The following is a 21,937-nucleotide window of genomic DNA, read 5'->3' on the forward strand; positions in this document are numbered from 1 at the left end:
AAGCATAAAAAGCAAAATAATAAGTGTGGCTCTCATTATGTGGTAAGATTATAGGTGATTTTGCCTATCTTTATATTTGCCTGTATTCCACATTTTTATACATACAAAATTAATTTGCAATTTTTTACTAAACTTGATAACCTTATGATTAATAGGTTCCCTTCAACATGGCTTTAAGCCATATTTAGATACCTTAGTAAGAAAGGCTTTCTATGCTATACTTAGCAGCTATGCACACAATAAAACCACGGTACAATTAATAATAAATCTGATTATGTTAAAGTCTAGTGAAATATTAATCAGCTAAAATACATAGATGATTGATAGATATAATATGATCTCCATTTCACAAACAAGGAATACAAGGGCTTAGAAGGATAAAGTGACTTCTACGAGATTCCCACATCCAGAAAAGTCCTGGTCACACGGGTGGAAGCTTTAGGATGCCACGTGTCTTCAACTGTTCGTGCTGGGTAACTTATAAATAACAGAAATTTATTTTTCACGGTTCAGGAGGCTGGAAAGTGCGAGATCAAAGCAAAGTCACTGTGTGACGAGGGCTCGATTTCTGTCTCCTAGACAATGCCTTCTTGCTATATCCTGACATGGTAAAGGGGACTAGCTAGCTCTCTGGGGTCCCCTTTATAAGGACATTAATCATATTCATGAGGGCTCCACTCTCATGATCTAATCGTCAACCAAAGGCCCTACTTCCTAATACCATCACCTTGGTGGTTAGGATTTCAACATATACATTTGAGGTGGGCATAAATATTCAGATCATAGAGCCAAACTACACTGTCATCACAAGACACCCACACAGGTATGAACACAGGAACTTTGATAAAAAGGCTAAGTCTTACAGATCTGCCTCATGTTCACAACCTTTCATTTTTTTCATTTTTTATTTTTTACTTTTTTTAGATGGAGGCTCACTCTATTGCCCAGGCTGGAGTGCACTGGCACTACCTCGGCTCACTGCAACCTCCACCTCCCAGATTCAAGCAATTCTCCTGCCCCAGCCTCCCAAGTAGCTGGGATTACAGGCGTGCACCACCACGCCCTGCTAAGTTTTGTATTTTTAGTAGTCGGGGGTTTCACCATATTGGCCAGACTGATCTTGAACTCCTGACCTCAGGTGATCCGCCCATCTTGGCCTCCCAAAGTGCTGGGATTATAGGCATGAGCCACCACGCCAGGCTTGTTCACAGCCTTTTATGAAAAAAGAAGAAATACATGAATGTGGGGGGAATGAATTGGATCCCCCCTCCAAAATGTATATGTTGAAGCCCTAAGCCCGCAATGTGACTATATTTGGAGACAGAGCCTATGAGGAGTGAATAAAAGTTAAATGAAATCATAAAGGTGAGGTCTTATTCTGATAAGGCTAGTACCCTTACAAGAAAAGGAAGAGACCCCAGAGATTGCTCTCTCTCGACTCTACCCTAAAGAAAAAAGACCCTGTGAGGACAGAGAGAGAAGGCAGCCTGCTACAAGCCATGAAAGAGGCCTCACTAACAACCAACCCTGATGAACCCTTGATCATGAACCTTCAGCCTCCAGAACTGTGAGAAAATAAAGTGCCGTTGTTTAAGCCTCCTAGTCTGTAGTGTTGTGTTTTCTGTGATGCCAGCCTCAGCTGACTGATACGACTCCCAAAGGTATCAATCTAAAGCCTCTTAAAACTTGCTTTTCTACAAAGTCAAATTCAGAATTGCAAAGCAAACAAAAAGGTGACCACCCTCCTTTCCTGGATCAGTACTCTCACTCATTTATATATTCTACTTTCGGCAAGTATAAATTAAACTGACCTTCTATCCTGCCATGCCAAACCCCCATCCCTTAAAAATTACCTCCTCCTCAAGGATTTTCTGAAACTAAGAATGGAATAACCATGCACAAATAGATCAAGCCTAAAACTTAGAAGTTACAGCTTTCCCTTTCACTCAACCCCTAAACCCCAATGGCCACTGTATCCATTGGTGGCCTCCCCACAGTACACACATTCACATACACACACCACCCTCACACAATGTGTCCCTCTTCTGTTGATCTGGAATGCACTTGCTTAATCCATAAGATTCTACACTTAAAGGCCACATCAGGCATTTATCCCTTTCCATTGTCTGAGCAGATGCTTAGGAAATGTCTATAGTTGAAAGTCAGCTGCTGTTCAACATTGTTTATTTTTCCAAAAACCTTTCTTTATACCTCATCCCCAGCAGGACGCAGCATTTCCCTCCCCTAGGGCTTTACCTGAACTTAGTTATAACATATTACAATCATTTTTCTAGGCCGGCCTACCACCTTAGACTGTGAACTCTTGCAAAGCAACAGTTCAGGGAAAGGCATGGAGACCTCAGAATGTACTGGCAAAACCACGATATATCCAGGCATTCAAGCCTACATGAGGATGGGGGAGGGGGCAGCTGAAACCCCAATGATTGTGGTGAAGGAACAAGTTTGATCTAATTCCGAAGGCTTAAGTTGGGAGTAGGTTTGGGTATATGGGACTTCACTCCTCAAGGCCTCCTTCAAAGATACACAGACACAACTTTGCCTTAGGCTGCCCATGTGTTTTCTGAGCTTATCCTACCTTTAACACTACCAAGAAGGCAAGACTCAAAAAATCCAGAATTAAAGCACCAGTCTTTAATATTTATTATGTACTTTTTTCTTTTTTAATTATTTTTATCATTTTTATTTTATTTCCTTTTTTCCCCCTCCGCCTCTTCCCATTTGATATTTATTATATACTTTATTAATTTGAGCCTCAGTTTCCTCATCTGTAAAGTGAGAAGCATGAACTAACTAAAGGATTTCTAAGGTCCTTGCCACTTAAATATTCTCCAAGGCTATCAAGAGAGATTTTTTGCTTCACTAAGCCATGGTTTGGAAGAGGCTTTCCCTCTGCTTCTGTCAGTGACTCAACCTATTCTATCTTGCCATAAGGCTGAGAAAAGAGGATAAAGAACCATTTAAGATGTCCCCATTGTTTATACTATTATAAAGAAACCTTTTGGGAAAAGAACTACTCACCCTGGGCAAAAATCATGTTTCATATGTGAAATACTTGCATATAGATAACTAGTCTGCATGTTAAAATAATGCTGCCTGACCTCCTGTATTAATTAGGGTTGTGTCACAAGAAACAGAAAACCTGACCCTGAATAGCTAAGGGGCAAAAAAAAAAAAAAAAAAAAAAGGAAAATTTTTGTGGCTAACATATTCAGGATCTACCGGCTCTACTGAGCTGAAAGGTGAGTCATTTCCACTGAAGCCACAGGTAGCAATACAACAGGGGAAGGCGAGAAAGTACTTGTGGATGCTACAGGAAGTGACAAGTACCTCCAACAGCAATTGCTTATTCCATCTTTTTTCCCTTTTCTTCTTATTACATCAATGGATTGCTTTCCAAATAGGTTCATTGCCATTGTTTTTTTCTGTAAACATTTAACAAATATTCTGCCTGAATAAGCTTAAAATCACACACCCAACATTTAGATTATTAAAAGTTTACTCTCATTTTAAGATTGATTTTCCTTCTAAATCTCTAGATTTATTACAGAACCATTTGAGAAATCAAAAACTTCTCATTTGGTTAAGCTGTCCTCGTGCTAAGATGAGATGATGTTCTGTCTTTTCTCAAGTTGGGTCTATGCTTATAACTTCCCAATAATTAAGTTGAAAAGAAAAGGGATCATCTGTTTCTGCTGTGATACAGAATCAAAATAAGAATAATTTGCTCAGTAATATACTCTCTGACAAGGTCTCCAACCTTGCAGCTGCATTTTGCTCTTTGTGAGGCCATTCAAAATAACACAAGGGCCACCCATTGGCAGGTGAATATCTGAAAACTTTTAGAATAATTACAGGGCACTCTTAACAAGTCTATCACACAGGCATTTTTAAATACTCTTCTTACCTTATATAAGAATGCCAGGCACTGGGGGAAAAGTTTCTTTCTAACAGTTCTCAAGTGTGTGAGCTGGAGCCAGTCTATCTGGGTTCAAACTGTCAAGTAGTATACATGGCCAAACACATCCATCATTTTGTGCCCCGGCCTTTCCATGTGTGAAATGGGGATAATAACAGTACCTGACTTACAAGGCTGTTTAAGGATGAAATAAATTAAAACTGGTAGAGCACTTGGCTCATAGTCATCGTTACAGATGCTTTTGTAAAACGTTAGTAATTTCTTCCAAAAGATATTTCCTATCTTCTTCAATTCATGTTTATTGAGTGATGTGGTTTAGATGTTTCTCCCCTCCAAATCTCATGTTGAAATGTGATTTCCAGTGTTGAAGGTGGGGCCTGGTGGGAGGTTATTGGATCATGGGGACAGATCCTTCATGAATGGGTTAGCACCATCCCCTTGGTGATGACTGAGTTCTCCCTCAGTTAGTTTACACAGATCTGGTTGTTTAAAAGGATCTGGGACAAATTAGCCAGGCGTGGTGCCACATGCCTGTAGTCACAGCTACTTGGGAGGCTGAGGCAGGGGAATCACTTGAACCCGGGAGGCGGAGGTTGCAGTGAGCCAAGATTGCACCACTGCACTCCAGTCTGGCAACAGAGCAAGAGTCCATCTTAAAAAAAAAAAAAAAAAAAAAAAAAGAAGTCTGGGACGTTGTCCTTCTCTCTCTCTCTCTCTCTCTCTCTCTCTCTCTCTCTCTCTCGCTCCCACATGAATGCCTGTTCGCCTTTGCTCTGGGACATGAGTAAAAGCTTCCTGAGGCCTCACCAGAAGCCAAGCAGATGCTGAGGCCATGCTTTCTGTACAGCTTGCAGAACCATGAGACAATTAAACCACTTTTTTTTTTTTTTTTAAATAAATTACCTAGTCTCAGGTCTTTCTTCATAGCAATACAAGAACAGACTAATACATGGAGGAAACATGATATTGATTTTGAAATGTTATGATGTACTCTTAGATTTAGGGAAAATAAAAATAAGAGAGATGACTAGCTGGGATTGTTGGAAGAGCTTCTCCACCTTTTCCATGTTACAAGATCTTAGACCTAGATTGTCTACCCAAGGATATGTGAAGTACCTAAAGTAGAGTACTCAATACTCTATCTTAGAATCTTAGTAACCTCATAGTCTAGAAGTTTATAATTGAGATTAGCATCCATCCCAGGACATTTCAAAATGCAAGGGCAGGTTTTGGCCTGTCCAAATGACTGAAGACGACACCAGGATTTAGTGTTCAGGGACTAGTAGGGCTACTAAATTCTCTACAACTCCTGTAGTCCCAGCCACTTGGGAGTCCTGTAAAACTCCATTCTTCATGGAGTTTTACTTAAGGAAGAATCATCCTGCCCAAAATGGCAGTGTTGCCCCTTTTAAGACACATACGACCTCCAATTTTTCACTGTTAGGTGCCCTGGGGTCATACAGCCAGTGTGAACACATCCAAAAACTATGCCTCAAAAAGCATCACACTCTACTCTTGTCTAGTTCAAAATATTAAACAGTTCTTCCTTATACTGAGTCAGTCAATGTTTGTCCTCTGGTCTTCATCCTGCCCGCTGTGACCCACGGAATTTGTCTGGTTATGTGAAAAATGAAACTTGCTAATCCCCAAAACCAATGTAAAGTATTTACAAATTGCTATGTCAAAGTTGCTGATCTAAGGAGCACCAGAAGTGTCTCCAAACTTCTTGGTCTCTCTCTCTCTCACTCTTGCTCTCAGTTTCATGCTCCAACTCTCTCTCTGGCTCTTGATCTCGCAGTAAAAAGGAGAGTAAAGCACCACAGCTCAGAGGAGCTGCATCCACATTCACTCTGCAGTGAAAAGTAGCTTCCCCTAATGGGATATTAAGTATTTTCTCAACCAGAATTCTCATGAGCAGCCAGCGTTCCTGATTAAGGAGTAGCTCTACCATGCCTATGAACTAACTGAGTTTAACAAACCCATTACCTTTAATTCACAAGTCTAAGATCTACACAAGGCAGGGCATGGTGGCTCACGTAGCTCACGCCTGTAAGCCCAGCACTTTGGGAGGCTGAGGCAGGCAGATTGCCTGAAGTCAAGAATTCGAGACCAGCCTGGTCAACATGGTGAAACCCCATCTCTACTAAAAATACAAAAAAAAAAAAAAAAAAAAAAAATTAGCCAGGCATGGTGGTGTGTGGCTGTAATCCCAGCTACTCAGGAGGCTGAGGCAGGGGAATTCCTTCAACCAGGGAGGTGGAGGTTGCAGTGAGCCGAGATAGCACCACTGCACTCCAGCCTGGGCAACAGAGTGAGGCTCCATCTCACAAAAACAGACAAACAAGAAAACAAACAAAAACAAGTAATGAGAAATTTCCATAATGTAATTATGGGTGAGAACAATGTGTCATCTTTGCTGTTCACCCTAAAGGCAACAGAGGCTGAAAAGATACCAAATCAAAGAACTTATCCACTACACTGGGCTGGAAAATCTACATATGTGATTTGAAAAGCAACTGAACAAGGTCTGAGAGAAAGTTTCTTTGTTGTGGCTATTGTACTTTTTATTAAAATCTAGCAAATATAGAGAAAAGTGCCCAAATTCAAAGTGCACAGTCCAGAGCCGGTGTTAATGGCAGAATCTTTCAAACTTGCAAAGAAAAGATAGTTCTCATGCATATTAACATTCTACAGTGCTAATTTTTTAATGTAAAACTATTTTAATTTGATGAATCAACTATAGTACCAAAACCTGATGAGGAAAGGAGAGAGGAGAGAGAGAATGTAGACTAATACTACATAGATATTTATTAGAAATTCAAAATAAACAATAAAAATTGTGACACTTACTGAACAGTTAATAGACACCACTTCCTTGTTGAGACTTAGATATATTATCTTATTTAACACTAAGTATACTCACTCAATAGGTATCACTATTTCCATTTTATAGAAGAGAAGGCCAAATTACTAAAGTTCACTAACTAGCCCATAGTCACATAGTGAGTGGCAGAGCTGAGATTAAAATTCAGTTGGTATTCCAAAGTTCTGCCTCCTAATCACCGTTTTCAATTAACAAATTGAATTCAAAAGCCTTTGTCAAAATTCACTGCTATCTAATAAGGCTCTTTTTTTCTACAAATGCAAAGAGAGTTTATGGTTTATCACCAGAAAAAATCTACTAATATATTAGATCTCATAAATGCAAAATACAACAAACCAAAAAAGCAACGTAACCAAGATAAATATGTAAACTTAACAAAATTCAACATTCACTCTCTCTGAGAAGTGTTTAAAAATTATTAATATGATATTAAGAAAATAGATCTGATATTATAGTTAAGTTATATCCACTAAAATTGGTGATAAGGATGCTCACAATCTACCCTATTATTTATTACTGATCTGAAAATTCTAACCAATGTTGTAACATGAAAGTTAGAAATAAGAGGCTTAATTTTTTAAATAAGAGAAAAATACATATATAATTGTTTGCAATGGAAACTATTTGCTCTCTAGAAAATCCCGGAGAATTAACTGAAAACTTATTAGTATTCACAAGATACTTCAATAAGAAGATTGGATATAAGATAAACATACAAAAATCAATAGCTTTCCTGTAGATCAGTGATAACCAGCTAGAAGATATAATTGAAAATATTGGAAAAACTCAATGGGTTGTGTTTTCTAATCACTATCTCTTGTAGAAGTCAACAATCCTTTTTGGGGAGGAGTTCTTTTTACTATATCTAGTTTTTAAAGTTGCAATCAAAGTTACAATTTTTATACAGTAAAACATGACTTATCTTCAGTAAAAGATTTTATGTTTCTCTAGAAGAAAGATCTAACAATGCTTTTTAAAAAGTTTTAGTGCAATTGTTGAAATTATAGTGTAGGATTCTTGTCATATTCAGTAACCATTTAAAATTACTGAAATAGTTGTAGCTCCAACATGTTGTAAAAGAGAATTCCAGAATCATGTATTAGGCTAGAATAAATTAGGTACTTGGGCTTATTTTAGTTAAGTACACTAACCATTCTTTGTCCTATGGAGGAAAGCTTCCAAAAGTAAGATCATTTGAGACCATTCAGTGGTTGATTCTAAATCTTTTAAAAATGCTTTGCATTCATGCAAAGATAACGTTTTTATTTTTCCATCAACATGAGTTTTGTTTTCCTTACAAAAACAACCACACCCTTACCTTGTTTTAGTGTATCAGTGCTAATTTTAAAATCTAGGATACAAACAGAGAGGCAGTTCTAAAAGAAAGGGTTTGAAAAGGAAACCTGAATATTCAAATATTACTTTCAATGCACTTCTTTGCTGGCACCTCCTTAAAGAACACAGTAATGAAATCTCAATCTCTCCCGTTAGTTAATTAGTACCTTTGCACCTTAAGGACTGGAAACACTACGTTGTTAATTATCTACAAGTCCTTGCTCAAAAACCAGCGGCTGCTTATGTCTTCTTTTTCTTATGCATAGGTTTACACAACCCCTAAAAGAAAAACAAGCCTGTCAAACATTCTTCTCTAAGCACAGGCTAAATATTATAAAATGGAGTGCCCTAACAGCTAAAGGTGAATTCAGTCAACTAGCGCCCTTGTATTGATCTCTTATTTCACCCAACACTTTTCTTCTAATCCTCTCCATAATTACATGAACTGCTAAAGCTTTCCTGAAGCTGTCAATTCCTCTTGCATCCATTTTCAAATGGCCAGCAGAGAAGCAGTCTGGGCAGTAGATCAAGCTGTCAATGTTGCCCACTTGGGCTACTGACAGTCCTCTTGAAGCCTCCTGGCACCTCTGTCAAGGGCCTCCTAGGGTTCTTCAAAACTCTTCTCCCTTGGAAGAGAGCGAGGAGGGTAAAGGAGCCAGAAAGGTATTGATCCATTCTTTTAACATGCTAATTTGCCTGGGGCTGCTTCAGCCATTGCCAAGCTGGAAACTTCTAAAGGAAACTGGTTTTCAAAGTGGAGATGTCTTTTTCAAACACTTAAATCTGAAAACAAAAGAATCCAAGCCTCAAGTTCACAGTGCAAAGCAAGAGAGGTCAGCCAAACACAAACAGGATAGCTCATGTGTAAAAAGATGTCCTAAAATTAACTGATGAATTTTGATCGAGAAATTTGAAAGTTTGAAATGTATTTTGAATGTCTAAAGTCTGTGAATGCATCGTAACCAATCAGATGCAACCTATTGAGTAACATTAATCTATGGGAGAAAAATTAAGGCTGATATAATTAAACTGATGTAAAACATTAATAACATTGATACTGATGAATACTTGGGCCTCTCCATAAGTGATGAAAATGGAAAATAAAACTGATTGTTCCTTTAATTGCACCTCTAACTGGCAAACACATCATGAGGCTAGACAAGAAAAAGGAGGGATTGGGGAATTGCCACATTATAAAGGTATCTTTGTTTACTGCCTTTGTTATCGGTTTATTATTTCATCAATGAAACATACAGTAGAGATAAGACTACAAGACATAATTAAGAGCCTAAAGATTGCAAAGTATTACCATCTTCAGTTTGTAAAATTAATTCATCAAAAGCAATGATTTGCTTGTACTTTTCAGGTCAGGGATTTCTGGGGATATATTGCTAGTTGTGAATGGTTATTAAAGGAAGAAGTCACATAAAAGAGATGGCTGCAATCCTAATGAAGAATCCACTGTGGAAAGCAATAGCTGGGAAAGGTGAAGTCTTAAATCAGGGAAGTTCTTAAGGACAAAAGCCCAAGAGAAAAAGCATTCCTAACTGAGCCGAGTCTTAACTGATCATGAGGTTGGCCCATATTTACCTGCCATGGTATTATGGGAGGAAATCAGTATTCTGTTAACCTCTGACCTCTCAGCTCTGAAGCAGACAAAGGCCCAATCTGGAGCCCTGGGAGAACATAGCCAAATGTCAAACAGCAGGGAAGCGATTGTTACAGAAACATTTGGCTTGGGCACAGGCAGCTTCATTGGGGCAAACTGCTATTCACAGAACCAAGCCATGAAGAGATAACGCCATAAAATATGAACAACATGGAACCTTTTTCGCCTTGCTTCTAAATTGTTAGCTTTATGGGACTTCATGCTGAACAGTATGAAAAAAATCCAATTTGCTTTGAAGCGCATTAGTCTGTCTAACATCCTAATTATTGTTTACATTGCCATTTGCCTTCTATTAAGAATTGAATAATTACCCAGCACTTCATAGTTTAAAAATACAAGCAAACAGGATTATCTGGGTAATTAAGAAACTGTACCACAGCTTTGTACTGGTGCAGAAAATATCTGTAAACGGAAGGGAAATGATAATTATCAATCAACTTACTTCAAATGGTATTTTAAGGATTTTGAGCAATTTGAGATCTGTAACTTATTAAGAAGAGGTTAGTAAGATCACCTTTGAGAAGAGTGGGTCTGTTTAAATCCATCCTGAGAAACAAGAGCCAGATAAGCAGCTGAATTTTCTCATCCACTAATGACACCAGGGAACACACCACGTACAGAGCATTCTGCTGCTCTTTAATCCTAATAATCCATCCCAAATGGACTTTGAACAGCATCATCAAACTTTGTCAGACCATGTGGAGCAAAACCGAAGCTCTTCCACATTTAGATGTTGTTTTAACTGACTTTGCTTTGACTTAATTACACTGCAACGTCTAGCTATGCCCGTGTTCTGCTCTGTGAAATTAGTTTGAACTCAAGTCCCATTGAACTTCAAAAACATTTCATGCAAAGTCCTCTTCTTCTAGTTTATAGAATGCCTATGTGATCACGGCCTTTCAGAAGATAGTGCTGGTTTCAACCAGAGTTAAGTTTGTTGGGTAAAATATGCAGTACGCTTGCCTTCCCTTTCTAAAAGGAATAAAGCTAAGGTGAAAAAATAAGTAAATTTGGAGACAGTGGGGGGAGTGGGGAGGAGGGAGAGAGAAACAGAAGATGATATTCAACCAAAAGTGAATTCACAAATATAATAAGGAACAGAATTATAGTCCATACACATTTTAAAGAATTTTATCTGGGGACATAAGTGAAAATATGAAATTTTCATTGTGATTCTAGGTATGAAGATTGATGAAGAAACACAGATGAAAATCCCCGTTCATAGATGAAGAAACACAGATGAAAATCCCCGTGGTGATTTGTACATCATAGATTTTAAATATCTACTCAATGATGGCATGAATGGACTCCAGCCCATTAGTGACCTAACGCCTATTTTCAGAACTTCCTGAGCTCTGACGATTCTTTTTCAAAGAATTGTATCTTCTTACTTTACAATTTTTTAAGGCGCTTTGTTGGGACACTTCTGAACATTCCTAGCATAATCTGAATAGTGCCATCCCCTCCCACCTCAGAAAGAACAGCAAGATTCCAGCTGAAGCTGTCACTAAACAGACAAGCCAAGGGATTCACCCAGGCTGGGTTCCTTTTCCAAAGGTCAAAATGAAATGAGCAGCAGGGACTTGGGTTATTTAGCATGGGGCAGGGGGGGCCGGAGAGTGACAACCAGCCACGCTGGGGGCAGAGGGTGCATAAAAAGAGCACTGTGCCAATACTCTCCTCTCTGCCTCCCACCCCTGATCTCTGGAAGCATTCAAATCAAAACCGAATTAATTTGCAGGGTGTCTAAATCATTGGGCTCTGCATAAACAGAAGGAGATTTTGGCTGGAGTTTCCAAAGGAAGCCCTCATTGCCTTTGTGAAAGGGGGAAATGGGTGTGCTGTTTTGCATGAGGGCGAATACAGAATATGCAAATGAAGAATCTGCTGCCTGGAACTGCAGGGCTGGGCAGACAGCTGACGACCCGCATTCACCCAGAAAAGGCTGGGGTGTCCAAAGGGAGTTGTAAGCAGTACCAACATGTGTGTTTCCCAGGAAAAAGAAATAGACCCTGAATAGTCATAAAATGTTCATTTAGTCATGGGATTCTTAATTACCCTCCAGATCATGGAACCAAGTGACCTCACCTGTTCTCCTCCCCCAAAACAGCTCAGGGGTACCAGCTGTAACGGGATTCAGGGAGAAAGCTTTTATGCCTTAAGTGAAAAAGATACAGTCTCTCAGGGGCCAGGGGACAGCTGAGGCCTTTAATCACTCCTTCTCACAAGCACAGTAAAACTGAAGGGAGCACTGAGCCATGTTATTGGACACAGATAACCACTTTTTAAAAAGCCAAGAGCTATTAATTGCTGCCTAATTTTATAGAAACGTCTAAAGGGTTGAGTAAATAAAATGTCATTCTTCCAAACTACCTGAGTCTCCCAGATTATGAAAAAGTTTTCAGAGCTTTCTTATTCTGTTTTCATTTTGAAAGCCTCTGCATGACCTGCAGAAGGGCAGTCTATGTTACCTTCCAAAGAAACTAAAAGGTGATGGACTAGATGCAGTGGTTCTCAATCCTTTTAGCCTCAGAACCTCCTTACCTTACACTCTCAAAAATTATCAATAATGTTTTCGTGTGTGTGAGTTATAACTACTAATATTTACCAATACAAATTGAAACTGAAAAATGAGGTTTTACATTATTTCAAATTCTTTGAAAAATAACAATAATTAACTCATTACATGTTAACACAAATAGCATATTTTAAACACTGTTGCCCAAAACAAAAGTAAACTTAGTGAGAAAAGTGACATTGTTTTACGTCCTTCTCTCCTTCCTTCTTTTTTTTTTGACAATCTCGCTGTATCGCCCAGGCTGGAGTGAAGTGGTGAGATCTTGGTTCACTACAACCTCCACCTCCCAGGTTCAAAGGATTCTCCTGGCTCAGCCTCCGGAGTAGCTGGGACTACAAGCTCACGCCACCATGCCCAGCTAATTTTTTTCTTTTTTTTTTTTCAGTAGAGATGGGGTTTTACCATATTGGTCAGGCTGGTCTTAAACTCCTGACCTCGTGATCCACCTGCCTCGGCCTCCCAAAGTGCTGGGATTACAGGCATGAGCCACTGCGCCCAGCCACTACATTTTTCCTTTCATGTTTCTTGAATGTCTGGCTTAATAGAGGACAACCAGATTCTTTCACAGTAGTCTCATCATTCCCATGATTTGGCTCTCTGTGGTTTTGCCTACCAAAGGTCCAGTACAGTAAGATATTTTTGAGACAGGGATAGAAAAAACGATAGAGAGAGGCTATATGCACATAATTTTTATTAAAATATATTGTTATGATTGTTCTATTTTATTATTGTTGTTGGCATTCTCTTATTGTTCTTCATTTATAGCTTAAACTTTAGCATAGGTACATATGTATAGGAAAAAACAGTGCATAAGGGTTTGGTATTATTTGAGCTTTCAGCATCTATTGAGGGTCTTGGAAATATCCCCCAAAGTTAAAGGGGATCACTATATTTGCTTCTGTATTCAACTTAATAACATTACCATACATCAGTTAGCTTCTAGAAAACTCCACTGTTCACTCACGAGAGAATTAGAAAAAAAAGGCAAATAACATCTTAGTGTTATTAAGAAAGTTTTGACCTTGCAGAGCACATGAAAGGGTCTTGGGGAACATAGCTGGACCACATGGAGAACCACAGTGACTTGAGGCACAGAGGATTGGATCAATGTAGACAAGACCAGCCATTTGGTACCATCCCCCTCACTCTTCCCTGTATTTGTCACCATTGCCTCCTCAAAAGATCAAAACCAAACAAACAAACTCTCTATTCTGGAACCTAAATGAAATGGTTTCTTTGTTGGATTGATCAAACAGCCCATATTGTCACCATATTTCTATCTAACAACAATCAAAATAAGAGTAACAATTTTCACTTTCTAAGCATTTTAATGATTCTAAGCACTGTGCCAGGCCCTTCATACATTCATGCATATATGTGTGCCATATATAATAATATACCATTGCCACCAATTTGCAAATATGAACTCGAGGTTAGGGAAGCTAAGTTAGTGTCTACAATTGCACATCTGATTAAGTGGCTCAACTCCAAAGGCAGTTACTGGCCACTTTGTGCTAACTGTATGTTAACTGCACGTGCTGCAGAGAATTTTGAAGGTTTAGATGTAAAGAAGATTCATAAACATGATTTAAAAAGGACCAAATTGAATAGAAATCATGAACAAGGACCTCATGAATACATTAGTCGCATGCAAAGATTTTAATATATCATGTTGACTCCATGAAACATAACTCCGCCAAATAATTGTTATATGTGAAACAGGCCGCTATTTCTTATACATTCAGTCATTCATTCATTCAATGGACATTTAATGAAACACCATATGTTCCATACTCATCACTGATGTTACTACTCTGGTTACGCCTAATGCTCCCCCCACTGACATTCTCATAAGGAAGTTCTCCTCAATTCATATGTCCAAGATAAAGGCAGAAAAATAACAAAGCAAGGTTAATCATTCAATGTTTTCACAAAAACATACATATATGATTACAAATTAAAGTGTTAGTTTAAAAATATTACCAGGAAATACTGAAACAACCTAGATATCTACCAATAAGGAAAAGATTAAATAAAGCATGGCATACTTATACTACAGAATATTAATCTTCAATGAAGGAGAATTAAGAAAAGCTATATTCTCTAATATACAGTGATATCTATGACAGTCAAGCATCATAAAAACAGGATGACAATTACAAGGATGATTCCATCTATTATTTTAAAAATACATGTATATGGCTATATTTGAGTTGCCTGCCAAATTGTGAAAAATGGTAACTTGTAAAATGTAAGCTTTTGAAAACTGTGTGTGTGTATGTGTGGTGGGTGTGGGGGTGCATGTGTGTGTGTGTGTGTGGGCCGGGAGTGGAAGAGTTACAATTTTTACTTTATGTAATTCTATACGAGAAGTTTATCTGACAAGCATTCAGTCCTTTGCCAATGCTAAATTTACCAATTATCCTTCCCCCCCGCATTAAGTAGTAAAGTTCAGTTATGTGAAAGTCAAACTTATATTATGACCACCTCTGCTCTGCAGAGCAGTAACTGAAAAACCACTTAATAAGGCTTTTTCTTAGAGGCTCAAATCTTAATAGAGTAATTATGTCTTAATTCATTTCTGAAAGATACAAAGAAGCTCAGTTAGACTAAAATAAGTCATCAACTCTTGAATACCATATTCAAAAATCCCTAACTGAGATAACTCTCTATGCGATGCTTTGGTGAACCCCAAATAGAGACTATTGCGTGATTCACACTCACAAAGGCAGCCTGGTCACACAAAGAGGAAAAAAAAAAAAGCATAACAGAAAAAGGACAATAATTAAACGCTGCTCTTCTTATTGATAAAGAATTACATTTTTCAAAGATCACAGCCATGCTTCAAAGACAGAGATAAAAGCAGCCATGTGATTCAAGCAATTGATTCTTAATGACATGATTCAAAGGTAGAGGAAAAATTTCAACAGTGCAAAGGATATGAAGCAGCATCTCTGTGAACTAGATTTTAAATACTTCCTTTCCATTACTTCTTTCTCCTAAGCTCCTTCTATAGCATACTTGAGAAAAAAAATGTAATCAGTTTTTTGACATAGCTCTCTTCCTCTTTTCAGAGCACAAGTCTGTTTATTTTAAAACCATTAGAACATTTCTATCTTGTTCTTTCTTTTAAAAGCTTTTACTATGATACCTTTAGTTGATATGAACACATTTTAATATTGATGACTTCAATATACAACAAAATTGTATACTTCAGCAAGGCTTGATTCTTACCTAGCTTAATTTTGTCACAGTTGTAATTATTTGGCCTTAAGAGTGACGCCAAAAGAATGTTTTCTTTTTATTGGTATTATTTTTACAGGTATGCTCTGAAAAGTGCTGATTAATATTTCCCAAAGAGAAAATCTGGAGCTGTCCTTTCATTTTTCAGCTTTTTAATTAGGCAAAAAATAAGCTAATAGAGAATCTTTTTGGCCGGGTGTGGTGACTCACACCTTGTAATCCCAGCACTTTGAGACACTGAGGTAGGAGGATCACTTGAGGCCAGGAGTTCAAGACCAGCCTAGGAAACATAGTGAGACCTCATCTCTTATATTAAAAAACAAATAATAAAAATAAATTTTTAAAATTTAATAGAATATTTTCCTCTCTTCCTTCTGCTTAATATTTCTTTTTTTTTTTTTTTTTTTTTTGAGACGGAGTCTCGCTCTGTCGCCCAGGCTGGAGTGCAGTGGCCGGATCTCAGCTCACTGCAAGCTCCGCCTCCCGGGTTCACGCCATTCTCCTGCCTCAGCCTCCCGAGTAGCTGGGACTACAGGCGCCCGCCACCGCGCCCGGCTAGTTTTTTTGTATTTTTTAGTAGAGACAGGGTTTCACCGTGTTAGCCAGGCTGGTCTCAAACTCCTGACCTGGTAATCCACCCGTCTCGGCCTCCCAAAGTGCTGGGATTACAGGCTTGAGCCACCGCGCCTGGCCAATATTTCTAAAGTAATGAAAACAGTCCTGTAAAACATCTGGAACACTTCTTCATTAGGGGTGTGTCTGTCTGGAAGGAGATGTCTGAAGCGGATTTTGTTTCCTATCTCCAACAGTCTGATGTGGCCTGGAAGCAGGACTAACTAGAATAATTATATTATCCTCTGCCTCCAATCACTAGGCAAGTTCAAAGGGCTGCTAACTCCTGGGATACATTCTCCCTGAGAAGATGGGTAAGGAGCTCACACACATTGTTGTTCTACTGAGACCAAGTCAAATCATTTCAGAAAATGTTATTCAAGAGAAGAATGAACTTGCAGCTGCTTCAGAGGGCAAACCCACCATCCCCCTGCCCTCATCCTTCCTCTCCATTAGCATGTACTGCTGGGGGTAGGAACTGCAAGAGGAAGTGTAGTTCTGTCCCCAAGGTCCTTTGACGACTCCAGTGGATGATCAGGGTTAGAGTCAAACAACAGCACACCCCAGGCCCCCACCCTCCCTGCCCATTTTTGCCCAAGGATCCTTTGTCAAACATTTAAGATTTTAATCAATCTTCGCTCTGACCTCCTGGACCCCAAGGAAGATGGATGAGGAAGTAGGTGACCTTTCACCTGTTCTTCTATTTGTCCTGCCACAGTAGAACCATTGAAAAGACAATTGGGGAGGAACCTGCTGCCAGAGTTCTGAAGACTTGGCCAGTTTTCCTTTATATTCCTTCTTAAGCTTTCTTTATACCCTCTTTCTTGTCCTAGCCACAAGTCACTTTTCTCTTGTTCAAAGGAAAGTTCTCTTTCCTACCAAGGAGGAAAAAAAAATGACATCCTCCAAATAATATTTACAATACGAAGTGTGAAAATGTATATTATTATTTGTCAGGGCAAAGGAGGGAGATGCTTCCTATCTTTAGCCTTGATGTCAAGGAGTGGTCAGGGATTTTCCTTTTACTATTTCAACTCAACACTCTTAAAAGTCAACAGCTATGACCTTGGGAAGAGCACAATGACAACAGAAATGCTAGTTTCAAGTTGTTGCATGATCTATGAGGTGACTTTTACCAATCTTACAACCCCAAGTCCTCATCGCAAGTCTGTAAGCTAAATATAACTATTATCATCCCATTTTATGGATGAACAAACCAAGGTTCACAGGGCTTAAGAAACATGCTCAAGATCATCTAGCTAAGTGACCACATTCATACATCTTTCCTTGTCTCTATATTCTTTCCATTGTGCCTGGGTGCTACTCTTGATGCCTGTCACGGTATCAAGGATAGGGCCAACCATTTTTATTATTCCCAAGACTTTTAGTGTCTCAAGTCATCTTTTCAAAGTCCCACTCAAGCTTGGAATCCTTTGTCCTTCAAGTTTTTTCTTACCTAACTTCATCAGAAATTTTCACATGGCAATAATAGAAACAAAGAACCAAAGTGCAAGGTCTTGTGCAAAAAGTGTCTTGAAAGAGTTAATCATTTTATTAACAGGGAAAAAAAATCAAAATAACAAAAACAAAAACAAAAGGAAAACAAAAACAAACTTGGTCGACACGCCTGAAAACACTGACATTTCTGAAAAACGACTCAATCCACCTTCTTCTTCTGTTAAATATCTGGCCTCGTGTTAGGAACAGCTTGCTCGGAAGTGGACTAGATTTGAAACCCTGTATTCCTCCCCTTCGAGGAACCACGTGATTAACTGGATCCCCAAGACTATTTCCATAAAGCAAACCAGAAAAATGTTCAATTGCCTTTCTATTCACTTTCCCCACCATCTTTTTCTCTTTTCTTTCTAATTTTGGTTGTAAAAATGTCAAGGAGTTTCACAACGTAGCAATGTATGAGTTACCGGGCTCTGTGACAATGGAAAATCAATGACATTAGATACAGGAAGATGTGCTAACCCTGAGAGTGAACATTTTAGCAGGAAATGGAAGCCAGTGTTGTTTTACTTAAAATATATATAAGAATCTTGACATGTGAAGATGTGCAGGTCCTGTCTTACAAAACGGAAAAGGCAGAATAATTTACTCTGAAATGTGACGGCATGTCATTGCCCTGATCATTTCACTGTTCCTGCTATGATCATAGTAATTTAGGTGCCAGCAACAATGCACTCACATATTTTCTTATATTAATACCGGAATATACTTTGGGGTATCAATTTGGTACGGCTTATCTAGCAGTTGCTAAGTCGAGAGCAAACAAAAAATCGAGGCATTAATCTTTATTTTAAAAATCCTTGAATTCCAACTTGTAAACTTTTAAATTTACATATTTTCCTTTTTTAAAAAAATTTTTAACTGTGAATCAACAGAAAAGACAGCCACTCTTTATTCTATTTACAACAAAATGAAAGAACATTGACTGTTAGTTACTCCTAGAAATACTATAGCTAAGCAGGAATGCCACTTCAGAAAAGTGTAAACTATGAAAGGAGTAACGCGTAACTTTATGACACCAAATCACCAAAAACGCAATTTTCTTCAGGTTATAACTGGATTTTCAGTCAATCAAGTGAATTACCCCATAGTTAATCCCACCCTGTCATTAAGATGGTTGAAATGCCAGACAAATTGTTTGGCAGTCAGTTATTTCAGGCTGTTTAATCACCAAATCAGATGAACCATGTGGCAATGCCATCTACAGCTCAACAATTACCCAGAGAAAAGATAAATCTGATTGTTTCATAGATGAGACCAGAATTACATTCTAACTATTTAGTAGTAACCATAACAGGATTGGCAGCCGCAGACTATTGATAACTACTATTATAAAAACAAATGCCAAACAAGACAAAAACTCAGAATAAAAGACATTCTTAAGTCTTATTAAATACATGAAAAACAATCCATATAAATAGGAATTACTCTCATCTCTTACTCAGATACAAAGCCTCTGTAAAGCAAGGGACTTTATACACTCCCCAGCATTCTGTCAGGAAGGGGTAAAAGGCAAGAATAAATTACATACATTGAACCTTAGATGAGAAAAAAAAAATTAACTTAGTAATACGGTAAGTACGGCCGGGCACGGTGGCTCAAGCCTGTAATCCCAGCACTTTGGGAGGCCGAGGCGGGTGGATCACGAGGTCAGGAGATCGAGACCATCCTGGCTAACACGGTGAAACCCCGTCTCTACTAAAAATACAAAAAAATAGCCGGGCGAGGTGGCGGGCGCCTGTAGTCCCAGCTACTCGGAGGCTGAGGCAGGAGAATGGCGTGAACCTGGGAGGCGGAGCTTGCAGTGAGCCAAGATCGCGCCACTGCACTCCAGCCTGGGTGACACAGCGCGAGACTCCGTCTCAAAAAAAAAAAAAAAAAAAAAAAAAGTAATACGGTAAGTAGTAATTAACATGATAAAAATACATAGATTTCTTCAAAAACTCAATAACTGAAATCAATAGCAAATTGTGACCCAATTTGCTATTGCTTCTGACCATGGATCAAATAAGAAGACTCTTGCTTGCTTTATTATCACCTCCTAAGAGAAATAAAGAGGTCTTTCATCAAGATTGATTTCATTTAGAGAACCCATCAGTGGGTGCTCAGAGAACAGAATGTACTTGAAGCAATGCCTCCACTTCGTTGGGTCGCATCTCCACCGGTCCACAAGGCAGAAAGAAAAAATGGACTTTCTTCACTCGATTTTAATCAGTGGGCGGGAACTGGAACAACTTAATCCTAATTTCACATTTAGATCATTCACGCACATATGCAGAAGATGGGAGATATTTACAATCTTTGTCATTTTACCAAGTCCATAGACAGGAAAACTATGGCTCAAAAATGTGTCCGCCCTCCTTAAGTAAGGATCAATCAAGGCTGTTTCTTCAGCTTGTTCATTTACATTTCAGAGGGCGCATCAAGCCAGTTCAGATCTAAGTGCCTGTTAGCAAATGTGTTTGGCTTTCTGCTGATTACACCAGCATCATTTATTTTGTCAGTATTAGAAACGTCTTAGCTTTGCCACCTGGAGCTATAGCACTTACTCATTAGACCCCTATGTCCCACCACATCCCACAGGGGCTGCTAATTACTGGCTTTACTCCATTTAGTCTCATCTCTGATTTAATTACTTGCACTAAGCCCCAATGAAAAAACTACAATATGGACCCTCTTACCTTGGCATTCTCCGCTCCGCTCCTCATGCCCAGCGTTGCATAGACAGTTGCCAATGGGTACCAGCCATTCACCATCTGCCCCACAGTACATTTTTGGCACATCCTTCTCTTCTGAGTTATTGACACAGGAGCCTCGAACTTCCACCAGGGAAGACGTATCAGCCCCTGTGATGGTGTCGGGAAACTGGGCCAGATTGCGGACTGTGAGTGGACACTTTTTATAGAACACACGGACTGATACCAGGGCGATGCAGGCCCCCACATCCTGAAAAGCCAGGTAAAACCCCTTTTTGCTTAATGGCCCTACATCCCGGATCTCGGTGTTCAGCTTCATGATTCTGTCACCAATGTCCACTTGGGTGAAGCTCTCATCAGCAGCAATGGTGTCAATTTTGACAAACTGGTTCTCTCTGATGAAACGCTCTTTGTCGTTGTCTGATTCATAGTAGTACAGGTTAAACGTCTCCTTGCAAGTCCCCATGACGCCCGGAAGACTGTTGCAGTCCCTCAAGGTGAATTTAATCTCAATATATACCCTCTGAGCCCCTTCTCGGGTGATCCAATCAGTTCGTAGCCAGTTATTCTGGCTGGGTTCCATCACATTGCACACTTGGTAGGTTCGGATTGGTGTATTTTTTTCATCCATGATACTCACTTCCTCCCACTGCAAAGATCCAAAGCAGATGTATCAACTACAAAGTTTCATCATGCAGTGATTTGTCAATCCTATTTTATTCTCATAGGACACCTGATCATTTTCCTTTCAATAATGAAGCAAACTACTGAGCACCCATCATCACTAATAAAGGATCTTATGGGAGATAAGATAATATTTTATTGAGGAAGTGTTTTTTTGTTTGTTTTTTTAATTGTTTCAATCTTTTGCCTGAAATCCAGAGGCAATGGTGGATTTACTGCTTGTGAGTTCTCAGCGGTTCCTTGTGGTGGTCCAACAACCTCAAATTCACCTATTACAACAGCTACAATTTCAAGTGGCAACAGTTCAAATTTACTTATAAATGAAAAACTAGTATGTGTATTGTTTCAACCACTGAGCAGAGACCTGCAAATTAAGGGCAGGAAGAGTAGAGCTTGCCAAAGGAAGACAATTATCAGTTAATTAGTAGTGCTCCTGTCAGAACTTTGCTCTCTAATACCTTAAAAAAAAAAAAAAAAGGCAATTGATTTTTTTGGCACCCTCACTACTCTTTACAGGGGAAAAGAAAATCCCACCATTCTGGTTTCAGTAATCCTAGGAAGACAGAGAGTAAATTTTATGGCTGGATTTCTCAAATATGCTATCATTTATAATAGTAGACAACTTTTCAAGAGTATATTCAATTAAAAATGTGTACATGTTCTCATTTTTAAAACATAGACAAATAAAACTAGAAAACAGACATGCTTTGCTTCTAACTCTTTCATGAACATTAAAAATAAAATAGCAAGTGGTATTTATGACTGAAGGCCCAAGAAAATGAAA

General features: G+C 38.8%; 1 protein-coding gene across 4 annotated transcripts in view; it reads right to left on the reverse strand.

Annotated features, from left to right (window-relative positions):
* EPHA4 (EPH receptor A4) overlaps window positions 1-21,937 on the reverse strand; it is a 149,547-nt gene that overhangs the window by 118,367 nt on the left and 9,243 nt on the right. For all 4 annotated transcript variants that reach the window (XM_025404570.1, XM_025404571.1, XM_025404569.1 and 1 more), the window contains one exon: window positions 20,455-21,118. In XM_025404570.1, coding sequence (XP_025260355.1) covers window positions 20,455-21,118 — 664 coding nt within the window. The remainder of the gene's footprint in view (window positions 1-20,454; window positions 21,119-21,937) is intronic.

This window comes from Theropithecus gelada, chromosome 12, assembly GCF_003255815.1.
Source record: "Theropithecus gelada isolate Dixy chromosome 12, Tgel_1.0, whole genome shotgun sequence".
Lineage (NCBI taxonomy): Eukaryota > Metazoa > Chordata > Mammalia > Primates > Cercopithecidae > Theropithecus > Theropithecus gelada.